The 16,436-nt window shown below is 38.2% G+C and overlaps 1 protein-coding gene across 14 annotated transcripts in view; it reads right to left on the reverse strand.

The window, feature by feature from the left end:
* The window catches only part of CLIP4 (CAP-Gly domain containing linker protein family member 4), a 100,091-nt gene that overhangs the window by 24,350 nt on the left and 59,305 nt on the right, over positions 1 to 16,436 (reverse strand). For 13 of the 14 annotated variants that reach the window (XR_013349495.1, XR_013349493.1, XR_013349492.1 and 10 more), the window contains exons 11-15: positions 15,770 to 15,913; positions 12,416 to 12,550; positions 8,497 to 8,620; positions 4,362 to 4,426; positions 3,224 to 3,296 (exon numbers count right to left, since the gene is read on the reverse strand). Coding sequence is in view for 8 of the 14 variants with exons in the window: in XM_077843721.1 (XP_077699847.1) it covers positions 3,224 to 3,296; positions 4,362 to 4,426; positions 8,497 to 8,620; positions 12,416 to 12,550; positions 15,770 to 15,913 (541 nt within the window). In the remaining 6 variants the exon portion in view is untranslated. The remainder of the gene's footprint in view (positions 1 to 3,223; positions 3,297 to 4,361; positions 4,427 to 8,496; positions 8,621 to 12,415; positions 12,551 to 15,769; positions 15,914 to 16,436) is intronic. The other variant, XR_013349494.1, reaches the window with a different exon arrangement.

A 16,436-nucleotide genomic window follows, 5' to 3' on the forward strand; every position in this document is an offset into this window, starting at 1 on the left:
GGACAAAAATCAGAAAAGTATTTACCAAAATGGGAGTGATAATCCCATCTAGGTGATAAAAATTACAGAAGATCTTTATTTGCACTTAGTTTTTTATAATTTTTCAAATTTTGTACAATCAACTTTCATGACCAAAAAAGTTTTAAAAGAAAGAAACAAGTAATAAATAAATTCAGGATTTAAACCAAAAAATTATGGTTTGGGAGACACCTGGGTGGCTCAGCAGATGAGTGTCTGCCTTCAGCTCAGGGTGTGATCCTGTGGCCCTGGGATCGAGTCCCACACCAAATTCCCTACAGGGACCCTGTTTCTCCCTCTGCCTGTGTCTCTGCCTCTCTCTCTCTCTCTCTCTCTCTCTCTGTGTGTGTGTGTGTGTGTGTGTATGTGTGTCTCATGAATAAATAAATAAAATATTTTTTAAAAATTCATGGTATGGGTGAAGAGTTAACATTCGAATTCATGTTTTGGGTGAAGAGTTAACAAAGAGAATGATTTGATTCAAGTTACATCAAAGCTCTAAAAGCTCAGGGAAGTAAGAAACTTGGAATTACGGTATATTTCAGAGCTATGTTTACTCATTCAAAAACGTTAACTGACCACCTATGAAATGGCAGGCCTGGGGCTAGGTTCTAGATTTGTGCTGACTTAAAATCAGTAAAATGTCATAAACACTGCCATGCAGACTGCATACTGTGCTGAAGGAGCATGAGAAGGGGAAGAACTCTGTCCTCCCTTCAGGCCAGAAAAGAAACTTGAGTGAGGAAGTGACAGGTCAGCCTCACTTGTGAGGCCCTCACAGGAGAGCAAAGTCACGGGACTCAGACGGGAGCCGTGCACGCAGGCAGGCCTTGATGCTCTGTGCCAGCGGATCTGGACTTCACTCTGGGCTTGAGAATTGAGAGCTTCAAGGGACAAGCAGCAAACGCCAACAGGTGATGTGACATAACATCATGACGGAACATGCAGCAAACTGGATTATGTGAGTTCTGCCTAAAGACATTCAGATTTGAGCTGACCACATAAACCGTGTCAACAGGCCGGACTCCACAGGCGGGATGCGCCGCCGTAACAGAGAGCGGGGCTGAGAGGAGCTGGCAAGGGCCAGGCTGAGTGTGGTGACAGGATACAGATGCAGGCTGGATGCCAGGTGGGAAAGGACAGACCCCTGGTGACTACCAGGTTGCTGTGGTGCCCGGTTCAAATCCCAAGCCTGCTTCCTCTCTACCCCCATTCTTGACATTAGATACACACAGAATTCTGAAGACAGGAGAATTGCTTCAAGCCCCCTGGCCATCATTTCATCCTCTGAAGGAAATGCATTCATCACTGTCATCTCACAAACAACAGAGAAAACCAGATCCTATTCCCCTTTCCTCACGTCCTCCTTTATGTGGAGCAGGCAAGTCCTTTCCCCCAAGTCCTTCAGGCGTCCTCCCCAGGAATTTTCATAACCTCCATGTTTTCCACGTTTCTTCTGGAAGTATCATTTATTTCCATGTGGATGCACAAGAAAATGGTAGTGTGTGGGGAATCTCAATGAATTCATTTTTCAACACGTGGTCTTCAGAACACATCATGCTTCCAGCCTAGGTCCAGCACAGGATCCAATCCACTCTGTGCCCTCAGCAGAAGGCCAGCTGTCACTCTAACGTCTCCTCTAGCCCAAGATCACAGACAGCTCTCCTGGCATCTGCCAACACCCAAAGCCTGCCTTTTGTTCCTTAGAACAGAAGCCACTGAATATTTCAGTCCTGTACTCTATAAGCAAAAATCAATTATTTTTAAAATTGATTTTATACCCTCAATAAAAGTATTTCTCTTTTTAAAAAACAGGTACTAGTCTCAACCTGTACAAATATCAGTAAAGCTTCATTTCAGTTTTTACAGAAAATTAAGAGAAGGTCCCCATATTTTCCCTCATGTCAGCAGATGATCTTGTGCATACCTATACCTGCTGCAAAATTCATTCCCATGGTTCACATTTCTTATCCTTCCCTTGGTTCCCTGGATGTGGCACTCTCCCACCCCCAGCATTGCATACGGCCTTTGACACTGCCCACCCACCCTGGCTCCTTTGTACTTCAGTGGTCTCTTCCTGGTATTTCTTCCATTCTGCCTAAGGACTCTTGGATATATTCAAGAAACCAGAGCAGAGTCTTAACGCTCTCAGCTACGCAAGTGAGGAGACCAATTTCAGCATTCTGAAATTGGTGAAGGTATGGAGGAAACAAAGAAAACACAAACAGACCCCCTAGCCAACCCTGCTGTTAAACAGTACCTGGCAAGGTCTTAGGACAATCATGGTTGGCAAGTGAAATTTCAGATTCCTGTGATGCCTTGACTAACTTCTCACCAAACTAAGTAAACCACCTACCTGTTGCTCAGCTGACTGCCCAGTTCCAGTTCCTGGGCTTCACTTTCTAGCAGCTTCCAGAACACCACAAATAAGCAAGGATGTATGCTTCCCTACTCAGCTAGTCCTTTCTTCCCTCCACACCCAACCCTCCACAGCCCCAGGCATTAGTCTTCAGATTAACTGGAAAGTTTTAAAATAAAAAAAGAACCCCTTAACCCAATCAATCTAGAAGAGCCTCATATCCTACTAAAAGTAAAAAAAAAAAAAAAAAAAAAAAAAAGTTTCCAAAAGTGTCAGGAAAATATCCAGGGGAGTAAAGTGGGTCTGAGGGAAATAAATAAAAATGAAAAAGAAAAAAAAGATTCTATAAAGAAACCACCACCAAAAAAAAAAAAAAAAAAAAAAGCATTTTGAGCAGTATATTCTACAGGAGGAGCTGGGAGTATTTTTTTTTAAATAATACTAAGATCACTTCATGCAAACAGACCTGACATTTTTTTTAACATGTTACCGAAAATATGAAGTCAAATTTGATTAATTAAGTAAACAGTTGAAAATCAATCCATCCTATTCAATGGTAAGACAAAATGTAAATTCCTCTAACTTTCACTAATGGTACTAAATCTCCCCAAAAATCCATGTGGCACACTACTTAGTCACTGGTGACATTTTGCACTGAGCTTGAGGGGGAGACAGGGAGGCGGGGAGGCAGGGAGGGCTCTTCTTAATACACTCATCACACCTTTTCTCGTAGGCAGAGAAATTCCACCAAGCAATGTAAAAAGGGACAGAAGCTATTTTCTTTCTTCACAGATCCCTGCTATGTTCATCTGGAAAAATGTTTTTCTAAATCTTCTGAATACTTACTTGGCAAAAGCATTTCTTCTGTTCATTTCTTTGTGGGAAGAAGCAGAAGTCGTACTGAAACTTCTCCTAAAACCTAAATGTCAAAGTTAAGGTCAAAAGAGGAAAAATAAATCACACATCTGCAGTTCTCATTCAAAGTTATATTTTATCATTTCTCCTACAGGTGTTCTAGCCTGTCAAATGTTTCTTTGGAAACAGAAAGCAAAAAAAGTACACACAGAACATAATAGTGGTTTAGATTTTTAGAGAGATTTTTATCTTACGTTTCTCATCAAACTGTCCATATGTACAAATAAGATCATGACATTCCATTTGGAGGTTTTTAATATAAAATTTCTTGAAAATCAAATAAAACTAAATTAGACTAATAAGGCTGAATCTTCTTATTCTCAAATATTATAATCTTAATAAATCATATGAGAAGATAAAAATGGCTTAGAAAACACTATCACCAAATATCTCATTTATAAAATATTGAAAAATAAATTTCAGAGTTTATGATTCTTGGCATCTCCAAATGATAGTTATTTTTAAAATATATTTCACAAAAGGTACATTTTTTTTTAAAAAGATGTTTCTAAAAAAGAGTAAGATTTCCAGTTCTGGAAAGTTATGGCAGACCAGATGTGCTAAATGAATCTCTTGATCAAAGCCAGTATATATATATATATATGTGTGTGCATATATATATTTTTTAAAAAGTTACATATATATTTTTTTTTAAAGTTACATACATATATATGTTACATATAGTATACATATGTATACTAGTATATATGGTATATAGTATATATACTATATATAGTATATGTAGTATACTATATATGTATACTATATTAAACTGAAGTTTAATGACTAAAGACATTGGTATGTATAATTACATATAGCGTGTGTATATATATATATATATATATATATATATATATATATATACACACACACACACACACACTATATATATGACCATTCAGGTCATCTTCAGCGAGGGGGCAGGTTACAGATGCTTGCTTTACCATTAATTGACTATATAAACACATGTATATACTCTTTTGTATACACATATACTTCACAATAAAAAATTTTTTGATAAATAAAAGCAAAGGAATAATTATTGGAACATAATACTGTATAAACCTACCAGGATAAGAATGATTCTGTTTATTCGAAGAAATTTCTGAAAGAGTATCCAGGGAATCTGTTACCCTGTGAATAAAACAAACCTAATTAGCAAACCTCATAAGAAGAAATAGCAGGTCTTCAGATTTAAGACTGGCTGTTAACTGAGGTTTTCACACCAATGGTTATTTATTTCACCTATTCAACAAACATTTATTGAGCATCTATTAGGAGCCAGGAATGAACAACTTCTAGTTGGCATCAGAAATTACAATTACAACACAGAAGAGCACCTTGTTATCTAAGGATGATTAATGCAGAAAAAGTCAACTCAAAATGAATTCAACTTAAAAAAAAAAAAATGAATTCAACTTAAAATAGGGACCCGACTTTACTTCTTTGGAATTTTATCTTCAAAGATGAAACTAAGAAATCTGAAAATAAATTTGTTTTATGTTAAATTTAACAAATGTTCGATCAGAATTTTAAAAACATCACATTCTTAAATTGAAAAAAAGATCTGACTCAGTCTGTGCATGCATGTGATTTTCTGATGAAATTGCATGGCTAAATACAATTCAACATCTTTGACTTTATATTTGACTCTCAGCACAATCATAAAGGTAACTTTCCTAACAGGTCTGTCTTTATTTTTTAATATTCAAATCGTTCTTCATTGTTAAAAGCCAATTTTCTTTCAGTTGTTTACTGACCTAACCCACAAAGCCTTCATTCTGTCAATCGCTTCCTCCGGGACATTTGGTCACCACCAAGTAATTCTGCAACTCTCACAGTATTTGCTATTCCATCTTACAACTCATGGGCGTAGTTTTTACATGATATACACACTATGGCAATCAGTGAGAGACTGATGAACGAGAAGAATAGGACTTGATGAAGAGGACAGATAATTAGGTGGTAATGGGCAGCTGAGAAGAACTTAATTCTAAAAGTGATCAGTTCATTAATAATAAGTACCTAATCATGAGAACTAAAGAATAAGAAAATTACTACTGTACTGATGAAGCTTAGGCAAAAAATAGGTAGGTAGGTAGGTAGAAAGATAAGATTAAATCCAGTCGGTAAGTTTTCTTAGAATTTCTGCAAAGAAATATTGGATTATTTATTTAGTAATAGAAGAAAAGGTATGAACTCAGTGAAAGCTGGGCAATAGTAAAATGCTCTCCAAGCAGAGGGAACAATATGTGCACAGAGTCTCAGACAGGAGACACATTTTTTTCCTTAATGGAAAAGAGGGGGGGTAAGCCAACTACAATCTGGGAGGAGTGAGATTGTGATTGGTCACTACTTTATTAAGACCGTCCTAAAGCAGTCTCTAATTTAAAATTCTTTTCTTCTTGAGGATCACTGGTGTCTTTTAAGAGCTCTAAAGCGGGTTTAAATTAGAAATTCCTCAAAATCAGGGACCATGTCTGTTTTATTTGCTTATAGAATGCCTAGCACAGCACAAAGTGCTAAAAGACACTTAATAGTATTTGATGATGATGAATGAGACAATCAGAAGATGACAGGAAGACAGCTGGATCGAGACAGCAGTTCATTTACAGAGAGAGCCCTGTATCTTCTAAGAGGGGGATGCTTTTAAATGAATCACCTTAAAGACGACCAAATAGAAGGCGAAGAAAACAAAGGTAAAAACCATGTGTTCAATAAATAGCAAGAAAAAGAACATAAAACCATGAGAAAGAAAGTGGCTTCATAATATCAAAAGGGGAAAAGCTATTACAGCATAAAGACACACTGCACTGGATTTGGTAAGTGGGCCTCTGGATAATCAAACCTAAAAGGAAGAACCCCAGTCCTCATGACCAGGAGACAAATAAAACTTGTAGCAGTATGTTAGTAAAGATCTGTCCAAGGCAATAGGAGAACACAGAAGACTGGGGATTCAACATGGATTTTACCCCAAATCAATCATTAATAAGACATTCATCCTAAACAAAATCCTCTTTTAGTCATTACAGACTACTGGTTAAGAACACACATGCAACTACCTGGGTTCAAATCTCCACTTGGGAGCTGTGTACACCTACACAACTCACTTCATTTCCTTGTGCCTTACTTTCCCCACCTGTGAAATAGGGATAATTATAGGACCTAACTCAGAGGGAGCTTCAAAGGCATGAATAATACACAGAGAGCTATACACTGTGCCAGCACCTGTAAGTGCTGCTCATTGACTAGCATCTCTTTTGCTTTACGTATAAAATGCCTACCAAAAAACAGCAGAGTGTCTAAAACCAAGGGATTAGAAAAAACAACAAAATAACAAACCTGGGCTGAGTCCAACCCCATCATTAACTAGTGTAGGAAAGAGCAAAATATGCCACTCTAAAACAAGCCACTCTGGCATAAGGATTATTTTCAGCTAAAGACATTTGAGAATCAACAAATGCAGGAAGAGGCTTTCTCTGAACTCTCCTTATCTGCCTAGACCAGGGGCTCCAAAAGAAGAACTCTTGTCACATATCCCCCTCTGGAGCAGTCTCTTCAAGCAGGGAAGACTGACTCTTCTCACAGGCAAGGAGATGGGAAGTTGACACCACATCCCAACAGACACAGTCACAAACTATTATCTCCCATCCACTTACCTTTCCTAAAAACCACCTGCCCTCTCATAAGTGGCCTTTTTCTCCCTCTCTTTCTCCTAGTAAGATGATCTATAAAAATCCCAATCTCACCACTTACTTGGGAACTCACTTCTTTCTGTGATGCCCAGGTACATGCAAATTTAAATGTAATAAACTTGCATGCCTTTTCTCCTGTTAATTTATCTGCTGTCAATTTAATTCACACACACACACACACACACACACACACACACACACAAACACACACAACACCTCCTAATCAGTTTACTGACTCTAAAAGGGTAGAGGAAACTTTTTGCTCCCCTACACTAACTCTATGACTTCAGCTAAGTCACTTCATCTCTTGAAACTTTTCTTCACTGGCAAAATGAAACAATCAGAATACCTTACAACTCACTGGGTTTGAGGGGGATTGATGAAATATGTATCTAAAGTACACTGTACAGAGCCCACCATTTACTAAATGCTCAATAAATGTTTGTCATAGTTATTCTTGTTTTCTAGCTTACCTGACCCAATATTTATTAGGATCAAAGGAAACAACATTCAATTGAAGATACTTCATAAACTGCAAAGCATTGTATATATTCAATACTATACTATCATAAATGAGAAAAAAATTATATCAAATACATCAAAGAAAAAGGAAATTAATAGAAAAACTATGTGTAATTATTAAGAAAAGCAAAGTGAGGAAGAAGACAGATATAAAAACTCTAAAATCTGCCAGGAGGCAGTCACACAGTCTAGCTAAAAGGCAACTAGATGGGACTCTAGGATGCGATGGCAGATCCATTCTCATGAGTTCAGTGATTACACCATATATGTTCTTTCCTATTTAAAGATGAGTATCCCATTTCCCATCCAATGAAAAGCATGCCAAGCCAACTTCTTTCAGCAGACAAGTCATTTCACATAATGGTACCTGGAATTTCACAAGGACTTGTTTCTGCTCAACCTTGTTTTTTTTTTTTTTTTTTTTTTTAAAGCCAGAGTGTGCTGGTACAGAAGTGTACCATCTTAAGGAGAAACACCAAGGAGGTACATTATATATAAATCCTTAAAGCTTCACTTCCCCCAAAGATCTACTGCCTATCTATTTTTGAAAACTAAAGAAATCAGAGGAAAAAGCCATTTTGGTTCCATTAGGTTTGGAGGAGAATGAATGGGGTGCCTGCTGGCAGGAAATTTAATGTAGTTAGGATGTGACTGAAGCAATCAGAGAGCATTTTTACTTTTGTTTGCATGACAGATTAAGCTTGCTGCTCTCACTGTTCTTAGCAGCAAACGCCACTTCTAATAGCCTACACATACTCATAGGGTTTGCAAATGAGGAATAAAGGAGGGTTTTAAAATTGCAAATCCTCAGCAAAGCAAATTTAGCTTTCCATGAGCCTTCTCTCTGAAGAAGGTGGTTGGTTAACCCCTTGAAAGAAGACACGAGCTATAGTCGGTGCATGTCTTTAATATAAAATGAGGAACTCTATAAACCATTGCAAGTTACAGAAAAGCTTTGTAAATAAACATAAATTTCATTTTTCTCACCTTTGTACCCTGGATGGGGGAGCAAATATTCCATATCTTGGAGAACAACTAAAATACTGCACACCTCCAACTGAACCATCATTCTTGCCATGGGGTTTCTCAAGCTCTATACCATACCAATATCCTAGAAAAAGAATATTGGATTTTAAAAGCATCTGCATTTTCTCCAAAATGGTTATGCTACTATACAAATCCAAAGCCCAGATGGCTTAACATTTTCACAAAATGACCAAAATGATGAAAGAGCATCATGATCATTGAGCTTTCAAATGATAAAATTTGAAAATTTGAAAAAATGAGTAGGAAAAAACATCTTACAAGCACAATTACAGAGTTATACATTAAAGGAGAGAGATAAAATACATAAATTTGGCATGAATTAGCTATTATGCAAGCAGTGTTACGACCACAATATATCTAAAAGCCATAATGGAAAAGAAATTGTCCTTGACTCAGTGATATGGTGTGTTTAAGTGAGAGAAGTACAATACAATACTGAGTTGTATTAATCATAAAGTGCATATGCAATCTTTCCCTTTTACTCTCCCAACATTCCAACATCACAAACAGTTCTTAAATAATTAAGGAAGGACAAAAGTAATATGGAAAATACAATTAGACTTCATGGTGACTCTTCTTTTTCCTTGTTTCCCTACACAGGATAAATAGAAAAATCATACTTAACCTTGGTGAAAAGATTGAGATTAGCCAGTTGGAAGAATTTTCTAAAAAGCTTTTAAGCATGTACAAGGGCCCACACTGAGGAAAATAAGAGGACTTCCTTTTCTAGAAAGCCAAAATTAAAACAGTGAGGTCGTGAGAATTAGGTAAATGGACAACTACTCCTAGTATAGGTATATACATACTCCTGGAATAAGGATTCTCAAATTGGGGTTACCTCAAGACCAGTTAGAAGTGGCCTAATCATCCATTCATTTTTATTTAAAGGGAGAATAAAGTAGTAATTGCATCTGGTCTCTTAAATTAGTATCAAATAAAAAATCAGAATATAGATATTGAAAATTTTAACTGCAAATTACAGATTCCAAAATACACAAATATTGTTTCTTTCAGACTACTAATTCAGACTCTCTATAACTTCAAAAATGGCAACCTAAAGTTCTTCAGTCTTTTCTTCTTATGTTCAAAAAGATGATATTTGAGCCCATTTCTAGATACTTTTGCACTGAAAGACTAATGCAGGACTACAGTCTTCTGTACTTAAACAGCATAGGAGTACAGAGTAAGGTACACAAACTTACTGCTTGGCCATACTAATGCTCTGAAATTAGGTCATCACATTTCTGAATGTCATTAACCAGGGTTGTCTGGTTGCTATTTTTATTTCTCGGAGTGCCACAGTTATAATGTTCAATGTCACAGTGTACCATATAACAGCTACATGTTTGCCATATGACTATAAAAAATGTAACATACCACAGAAAAAGACATTATGACAAGTGTTAACAATTTTGACTATGCATCCTCTGGAAGTGTTGAGGTATTTATCACCTCCTATTTAAATGGAAATTTTTTCTGATAAAAAGGCAAAAGAGGCTTAAAAATTACCTCCTTCAGGTCTAGATCTTATCATCTAAAAGGCCTCAATATTACCATTGTTCTCTAGAACTGACTGATCTAAATATTGATGCCACAAGAAATACATGCTACTACTTTCTAAAAGGACAGAATGACTTTAACAGAAAAATTTCCAACTTTATGTTTGCTTATGACTTCCCAAATTTCTAGATAATCTTAGGAATCTAAAAATTAAAAGTCAACCTAAAACAGTGAATTGTATCCAGTGAATCAAATCATTCTAACCTTGTTTAATATAGAGAAAGGAAACTCAGAAGACATGGAGATTGTGAAAAATACCCTACCTTTGGGATTCTTAAGTTTTTATTTGAGAACTATATTAAGACCAGTCTAACTAATCTCAATTACTACCTGGAGACCTGTGAGAGACATGAATTATACAACACACAGCCCATCTCAAATCAATTAGTTGAATTGCAATTATAAGTGATATAATGAAACAAGACTGTGCTGGGAGACAATTCTCCATGGCTCGCTCATGTTTCTGCATGTCTTATGAACAGAGGCATTGCCTGTCTTTTCATGGATGTCTGCACAGAGGACAGCCTTGGAGGGCAGAGACAGTGTAGGTGGCAGGCCAAGCACAAAATACAGGCATGCTTGCTGTCTAGGAAAAAAGTTCAGATTCCTTAAGCTCAGGGCTTTTCTTGTGCAACATAAAACATGGATGTGCAGGCATCACCCCCTGGGAACTGGGGCTCAGGAAGGAAGTGCAAGAAAATGCTGACCCTCTGCTTCTGCCACTGCTGTGGATACAAAAGTCCTGTCTCTGAATCAGGAGTCTAACGTCTTCCAGCAGCATCTATGAAACTGTGGCAATCCAACTTGTCAGCTTACACTAGTCGGGTAAAATCTCAGATCCTTCACAGTTCTTGACAGAATGCTACAAATTTAAAATCAATGTTCTCAGTAACCTTTTCCTAAAAGGCTACAATGCCACCATGTGTCAAAATAGCATATTGCCATTTGAAAAATACAGTTTCATTCAACTGGCTTCTATATTTGAAATTAAAATCACTGAAAAGGCAAAAGAAAGCTAATCTGTACTTTTGGAAACACAATATTAAGTCTAGATTGGAATGAATATATAAATACACAAACGTATATCTTTAAAATCCCAGGGTGCACAGAAGTTTTTCATTTTCTCTTGAATCCTTTTATTGGCTTTTTTCTCCAAGCCACTCAGATAAAAGCTATATGCTGTGAATCATTTTAAGAATATCCTTAGAGGGACGTCTGGGTGGCTCAGTGGTTGAGCATCTGTCTTCGGCTCAGGGCGTAATCCTGGCATACAGGAATCGAGTCCCACATCTGGCTCCCTGCATGGAGCCTGCTTCTCCCTCTGCCTGTGTCTCTGCCTCTCTCTCTCTCTCTGTGTGTCTCTCATGAACAAATAAATAAAATCTTAAAAAAAAGAAAAAAGAATATCCTTAGCAATTTACCCAAAGAATATAAAAATACTGATTCAAAGGGGCATGTGCACCCCAATGTTTACAGCAGCATTATCAACAATAGCCAAATTATGGAAAAAGCCCAAATATCTATTAGCTGATGAAGGGATAAGGAAGATGAGGCATATACATCCACTGGATTATCACTCAGCCATCAAAAGGAATGAAATCTTGCCATTTGCAATGATGTGGATGGTGCCAGACTGTATTATCCTAAGTGAAATAAGTCAGTCAGAGAAAGACAAATACCATATGATCTCACTCATATATGGAATTTAAGAAACAAAACAGATGAATATAGGGGAAGGAAAGAAAAAAAGAGAGGGAAGCAAACTGTAAGAGACTCTAAACTGCAGAGAACAAACTGAGGGTTGCTGGAGGGACTTGGGTGGGGGATGGGCAAAATAGGGGATAGGGATTAAGGGAGGGCACTTGTGATGAGCACTGGGTGTTACATGTAAGCGATGAATCACTAAAGTCTGCACCTAACACCAACTTTACCATATAAGTCAAAGAGAATTTAAATAAAACTTGAAATTAAAAAAAAAAAAAGAATATCCTTAGCAAAAATCTAAATTTGATATTTTCTGTTATTTAGCATGCTTGGCGGTCAGTGAGAGTGAAGTGGGGAATGACAACTAATTTTAACATCAGACAATTTAAAACACAACTGGCAAGAAAACTTAACAGATGACAGTCCACCTGAGTACAGTGTTTCCATCACCATTTCGCTTCTCCGGCGCCATAGCTAACATCCACAAGAACTGTCAATCAAGAATTTTCTATAATTAAATTTTACCTCCATGTAAAATTTTAAACTTTTGCATTCTAAAGCACCCAATGGAGCAAAGAATATACAGATGAGTTACCTGGAGCAAAGTTTGTTGTCCCGAAGAACTTAATGGTGCCAATTCTTTGGCCTACCACCAGTACTCTATCTCCGAGATGGAGCTCTCCTGCACAGCGAGTGTTATTTGCTACAGATGCTGCTGAAGAATTCAAACCTGTTTAATTGGTTGGTGGGGGAAGGGAAGAGGGCAGGAAAAGAGAAGGAAAAAAAGCAAAAGGAAAAAAAAAAAAAAAAACAACCTCAAAAAGTATATTAGCCAAAAATTCACCATGTATTCTAACCAGTCTAGCTAGTTGGAGATTTCAGTGCATGACACCTTTCATTATATACATCACTTACAGCTGTGGTTCTCACATGTGAGGTCAAGATATTCAAAGAAATTTTGCAGGGTTTCCTGAAAAAATTATTGCCACAAGAACTTGAGACACATGGTTCCTGGTAAAGTATCGATTCTATCCAGATTGCCTGGGGCACGCTCTACTAGAACAGAGGCCAGCACACTTCTTCTGTAAAGGGCCAGAGAGTATTTCAGGCTATGCAGGTCATATCATCTCTATCATAACTACTCAGCTTTGCTACCATAGCACAAAAGCATGCACGAACAAAACAGGCAGCATGGTATGTTCCAGTAAAACTTTACAAGAATAGGTGGCAGGTTGGATTTGGCTCATGGCTGTAATGTACCAATCCTTATCTACTAAAATGCTAGAATTAGAGTAGTTCACTGGGATTCAGTGTGAGTTATACATACAGGAATGTGATCTGAATGTGAAAACTGCTCTAAGTTTCCAATGAGCTCAAACTGATTTCCTTATTAGGAACTAAACCACTCCCCCTCACCTTGATTCAAGCCTAATCCCTGAAATCATTTAAACATCAGAAGTCCTAGAGAAATACTGTGTAGAAAACGGTTCAATTCTAACAGAGAAAGAGTGGGCCCCTTCATGCTTCTTCCATCCACCCATAAACAGACTTGAACAGTTATCATCTAGAAAGGCCTAAAGAAGCCTCTGTGGGGGCAGGGGACAGAGGATAAGACACCACCAAAGGGAGGTGGCTTTAGCCATGGCAACAAATGAGGAACATAAACCCAGAGAGAAGAATGTCTGGATAAAGTGCTATACTAAAACTCCCAGGTCCTCATAATAGCTAATATTTCCATAGCACTTCACAGTTTACAAAGTGCTTTCCATAGAATTCTAACTATAGAGAAGATACATACTCAGAAATTAATTAAGGCATGGTGCTCACAGGCAGTTGACAGTACACCAGGATTAAAGCCTGGGCCCTCAGGCCACAAGTCCTGAGGCATGTTCCCAGGCTATGCAATGGACCGAGGGCAACACATTCAACATCACAGGATACAGCAATGCTGAGAAAACAGACCTCCTCTTCTACCTCTGCCACACCTCTAACCTTTTCCTTCTGCTCTTCATCCTAACCTCCCAATATGTCTGCATCCCTCAAATGCAAACCTATGAGAAAATGAAGTATCTACTCACTCTAGAAAAGTGTCCCAGGGAAACATCTTTGAGGCCCCAGACATGGACTTTCTCTCAGGGATCTCCCATTCTCTCTCCTTCCCCTCCTAAGAGGTCTGCTTTCTCACTCTAACTGACAGGTCTCTTCACCTACTACTATCTAAGCCTACATCAGGCCTAAATTTGTGAAAAAGGAAAAAAGTTAAATATGTAGGTACACTAAAAACTACTTCTTATAAAAAAAAGTAAAAAAAAAATGTACTTCCACACCCACATACACATTTTAAAATCAAATAAATGTCAAACGCCCAAGTTCCAAGTGAAGGAGGCCTTGCAACATGAATAAAATGAGGATATGCAGGAGTGCTACGTCACAGTCCTCACACCTCTGTTTCTCAGGCCTGAAAATGCTTAAGGAAAGAGCATCTACTCAGAATACAAGTTCTAAGTAAACAGTTTGAGGCAAAGCTTCTAGGTTCTCTACTTTTAGAGTCTCCCAACCTGTGGGTTTGGCATGTCAATGCTATTGCTGAGGGTTCCTCCCCATCACTGTACAGTATATATTTTAAAGAGAAAATAATCCCATCGGAACATTTTCTATAATAAAATATTACTTCAATACAACTGTTAAAAGTATTTGAAAGAGAACCTGGTAACTATTATGAGGTTCATTGAAAACAATTTATGTCAAAATGGTTCCATTTCTTTTCTGGACACATCTGCTACATAGGTAAATAAGTGAATGCAATGTACTCCATGTATGTTGATTGTGGCAAGATGCCTGCTATGAAGCATTTCCTATATCCTTACACATAACTGGAGAAAGGGGGACTGAATAAGGTTATGCAGGACTCAGAATGAATTAAAAAGCCACATCCAAACAGGTTACCGTCATCAAGCTGTCAGGAGAGCCACTGACCCTCTCCTATTTAGTTTTAAACAAAGACTTGAACTTTAAATATGAAGATGATACAAAAATATGTGGAAAAGCTAATATGCAAGATGTAAGAAACAAAATGCAGAGGGATAGAACCTCGAGTGTTAAACTAAGTGAGAATGTGTGTAAAGTCCTATGTGAAGCAGCAACATGAAGAGCGCTGGCATGAGGCTCCATGTGGGCCGGGTCCACAGTGTGGTCACCACCCTGCAGGAACAGCCTTACACCGTAATTGTGCCACGGGCATCAGTTTGGCTCTCTACAGGCTGGCCCTGAGGGGTCTGGAGACCCGGGAGCAAGAAGAAGAGCAGAAAGTGCTTGGGATGGAGGCAAAACCATACCAGCAGCAGAGAAAGCAGCAGACAGACCTCAGGGTGAAGCCCAGCTGTGCCACTTGGAAACTGGCATCAGGCACCAATGACTTACCTCCCTAAGCCTCGGTTTCCTCATTCATAAAATGAGGATGATAGTAATAGTACCTACCCATAGGTTTGTTTTGAGAGTTAAGTGAAATAAGGTCTATAAAGTGCTTAGAATAGAACCTGAAATAATAAGTATACAATACATGTTAGTTATTATTAGGTCTAGATTAGAAAAGAGATAAGAAAGGTAATAACCACATGGTTTCCACACATCTAAGTATCTACCATAAAATTCTAAAATGCACCTTAAAGGGTCAGAGGCATTACAAGCATGTGGAAGGGAAGAGGGGAGTCCAGACAAGGAACATGGCAGGAGCACTGGGAGGAAGGCAGGGAGACCAAGGACGCTCATGGGGGGCAGTGGGGAATAGGGGGGACGGGGGAGGGGGGCAAGGGAAAGACAGAAGAGGGCAAGTAGTTCAATCTGACTGAAGTAAAAGGTTCCTTCTACACATTTAAAAAGATCAAATCTACTTACAAACAAACCAAGATAAAAAACACCAAGAAAGCCTGGTTGAAAAAGCCATAGATACCAGCACTGGCTCTAGATGAGACAGACGGGCTTTTGCTCATTGTCTTCTTGTGATTGTTACGTGCATTCAGTTTCTTGGTGTAGCCTGGTTTGTGTTCCAAAGATGATGTGGAGGAGGAGCTGCTGATGGATCCAAGCAGAGTAACTAAAACAAGGTAAAGGAAAAGAACATATCAAAGGTTGGAAAACAAGAAGTGAACCAACAAGATGGCTTTCCAGGTAAAACCCTCTGAAGCTCATCCAGTTAGCTTTCTCCATTGTGGATTATCTAGTGTTGACTTAAGTGCCTGGTTTCATCCAACTGTGCCGTAATTCATACAGACAAGATTTTATATCCCAAGCAATTGTACTGTAAGGATTCGCGTTGGAGGAGGACACTCTCACGCAGGAGAGTAGCACCCATTGCCAACAGAAACCGACGACCTCCCTGTTCTACCCACTTTCTCTCTCACCTCCCACTTTAGATGGCTTAGCAGAATCTAACCTGATTTACACTTAAGAAGTCTCTTAATTTGTTTTAAGATAACAAAAAGGTAGTGTTAAAATGTTTTGAGCCAACCTGAAGGCAAACAGGAATACTCTTCAATGTTCTATTCGTGTTCTATTCACCGAATGATTTGAGAGCTGACAACCACTTTAAACATTTTTACCAAGCTGTCTACACTGTG

The sequence above is a fragment of the Canis aureus genome, chromosome 12 (assembly GCF_053574225.1).
Source record: "Canis aureus isolate CA01 chromosome 12, VMU_Caureus_v.1.0, whole genome shotgun sequence".
Lineage (NCBI taxonomy): Eukaryota > Metazoa > Chordata > Mammalia > Carnivora > Canidae > Canis > Canis aureus.